This window comes from Monopterus albus, unplaced genomic scaffold, assembly GCF_001952655.1.
Source record: "Monopterus albus unplaced genomic scaffold, M_albus_1.0 scaffold34.1, whole genome shotgun sequence".
Classification (NCBI taxonomy): domain Eukaryota; kingdom Metazoa; phylum Chordata; class Actinopteri; order Synbranchiformes; family Synbranchidae; genus Monopterus; species Monopterus albus.
This window is the reverse complement of record NW_018127914.1, coordinates 5,321,503-5,324,356: the sequence shown is the minus strand read 5'-3', so window position 1 is coordinate 5,324,356 and position 2,854 is coordinate 5,321,503. Positions and strand designations below refer to the sequence as shown.

Sequence of the window (2,854 nt, the reverse complement as noted above, 5' to 3'; positions counted from 1 at the left end):
CATTGATCCAGAGTTGCGGGGCACAGAGTTCGAACGCATTACCCAGAACCTGGACTTACAGTTCTGGAAGACTTTCTGGAACCTCACAGAGTCTGGCCTTTTAACAGTAGGCAGGGTCAAATGCTCTTCCACTCACTCCTCAAATTAGCTGAAGTGCTGTTTAATGTTTTACTGCTCATTCCACTGCATGTGTTTCCTTTGTCCAAGGGCTTCAGCAGAATAGTCTCCAAACAAGTGCAGGTAAACTTTACCCTGACTGTGCCTCCTGTAAACCTGCGTCTCCCTCTGGCCTCAGACCCCAGTCTGTGTACCACTGTGTCACCTCCAGTGGCTCACTGGGGCCCTGGGCCAGTCCATATGCGTCTGATCTCCTTCGAGCTTCGAGACGGACAGGTGAGGCTCTGCGGGTAGGGTGGGGTAGGGTAGGGTAGGGTAAGACTTTATTGATCCCACAATGGGGAAATTCCAGTGTTCCAGCAGCATTAGAGAGCAAACAACAAAACACCATAGGGACCTCCAAGAAGCAAATCAAAGGCACCTAAAAACAAGACAAAACATAGCTCTTGAGAGAAATTAAGAACAAGAATATTACTTGGGTGTGATGCAGGGACATGGTCAGGTATACGTACAAGGGAAAAACACAGTAGCGAATGTTGTAAATTGTTAAAACCTGATTTTACATTTATATTATGACATAGAAAATCTGTTCATCAAAATGTGTTTCATGCTTTTTTAAATAATTTAATCATGCTAAGAGGATGGCATGTTTACATGTTATTTATAATGTCATCATTAATCACTTTATTATGTCTTCTCTTATTTTAAAGGACAGTAGAGAGCTACTGTCTTTCTCTCGAACTGATCCTCCTCCTAGTTCCACATCCCGTCTCCCCTGGATGCAGAAGCAGCCTCGCTCCCCCTGGCTGCTCATCCACTTTCATGGAGGCGGCTTTGTGTCCCAGACGTCCAAATCCCATGAGGTACAGTACAGAATGCTTAAACTGTAGTAGATGTTTGTACAAGTTACTAGATCTGCAAAGTGTTGCAATCTTCAAAAAGAACAAATTCTCTTTCAAACAAAATGAAAATAATTGACATGCAGTCCATCACAATCCTTTTATTCTGTTCTCTTGTATCAGAATTATCTTCGGAACTTTTCGAAGGAGCTGGGCGTCCCGATCCTCTCTGTCGACTACTCCCTGGCACCTGAGGCGCCCTATCCTAGAGCTCTGGAGGAATGTTTCTATGCGTACTGCTGGGCACTGAAAAACTGCCATCTGCTAGGTAAATGTACTCAACCACAGTAAATCAAGGGAGAATTAATATTTTGTATTAGGACTTTTGCACGGTACTGTAATTTATACTACCGTTAACATATTATTAGATACTAAGACTTGTGTCTGTGTTTCCTAGGCTCCACAGCGGAGCGCGTTTGTCTGGCAGGTGACAGCGCTGGTGGGAACCTCTGCATCACTGTGTCCATGAAGGCCCTATCCAGCGGCATTCGAGCCCCTGATGGTATCATGGCTGCCTACCCCGCCGTCTTGCTCACCACTGACGTCTCACCCTCCCGTCTGCTCACGCTCATCGACCCATTGCTGCCGTTAGGTGTTCTTACAAAGTGCATCAGTGCCTATGCAGGTATGTGGGTGTGTACACAACTTGAGACGTGTGCTGTTTCATGCCTCATGAAACACAAGATCACCTTCCGACACCGCTGGAACAGAAAACAGAGTTGGAATAGGAAATGTGCATAAACCGGAATGTGGGGGGAAAGAAAGCTGAAAATAATTAACAACCTGCTGTCACAGCAGTGATCCCTTCTACACTAAATGCAATGTCTGTATCGACCCATAGTCAGTCTGCTGAGTTTTCACTGTGACACTGCTTGGTTGCCTTACAGGCTTGGCTGGTCACATAGATATTATTAATAGCAAGTGGAAAAACCAGAAAGCTGTAATATGCCAGGGGAAGAGTTCCATCCAGTTGATTAGATTTTAGTTCAAGGAAAACACATTGCTAAGACATTGTCTTAGCAATGACATTATCAATTCCATCCATCCATTTTCTAAACCGCTTAGTCCCAAACGGGGTCACGGGGGGCTGGAGCCAATCCCAGCCAGCTGCGGGCGAAAGGCGGGGTACACCCTGGACAGGTCGCCAGCCCATCGCAGGGTGCATTATCAATTATGTCACTTAATTTAAAAGTTTTGAGAGTCCACACACTGCATCATGTAGCCTAGCAGGACAGACTATTGTATGTCAGTATTGATAGTGTACGCAGCATGTACATGGTCACGCAGTTACCGCCATTGAGTTTTAAGCCTGTGAGCGAGGAAAAACTCCAAATGTCTATGGCACTGGTCAGTCTTTATAACACTATGGTCACCTCGGTGTGTCGGCCAGAACACCACTTAAGGCCCATACATTCCCAGAATGAATCAGGTGCTTGAAGTTGCAGTTAACGATCCTTTAATCCAATTTTCATACAAAGATTACATGTGGGTGTGGTTTTCCTGCAAATAATATAGATACAAATACAATGAATAAGGATTTAAGATATATGCATCTTATAGGCACATTACCGTATGCATAAGTATAATACATATTAACGTAGGGCTGGATGAACAAAGTATACAGAGATCTGTTATTTATAAACTAATTCAAAATTAAGTTACCACACATGCTTAAAGAACACATCCTGTATCGGTTACAAACAAACCAAATGCTCTTATTGTGAAGGTCTAACCCAATATACCATTCCCGGTGGAGTCACACCCCCGTTTAGCGGTACATGTAACGAACCCGTCTTTAGCGTCGTAACATACAATATATATTCACAGAAACACCATGC

General features: G+C 44.1%; 1 protein-coding gene across 1 annotated transcript in view; it reads left to right on the top strand.

Annotated features, from left to right (window-relative positions):
• lipea (lipase, hormone-sensitive a) overlaps positions 1-2,854 on the top strand; it is an 11,359-nt gene that overhangs the window by 2,604 nt on the left and 5,901 nt on the right. The window contains 5 exon segments of the mRNA XM_020597684.1: positions 1-106; positions 208-393; positions 828-980; positions 1,140-1,284; positions 1,414-1,641. The exon segment at positions 1-106 is cut by the window's left edge and continues 30 nt beyond it. Coding sequence (XP_020453340.1) covers positions 1-106; positions 208-393; positions 828-980; positions 1,140-1,284; positions 1,414-1,641 — 818 coding nt within the window.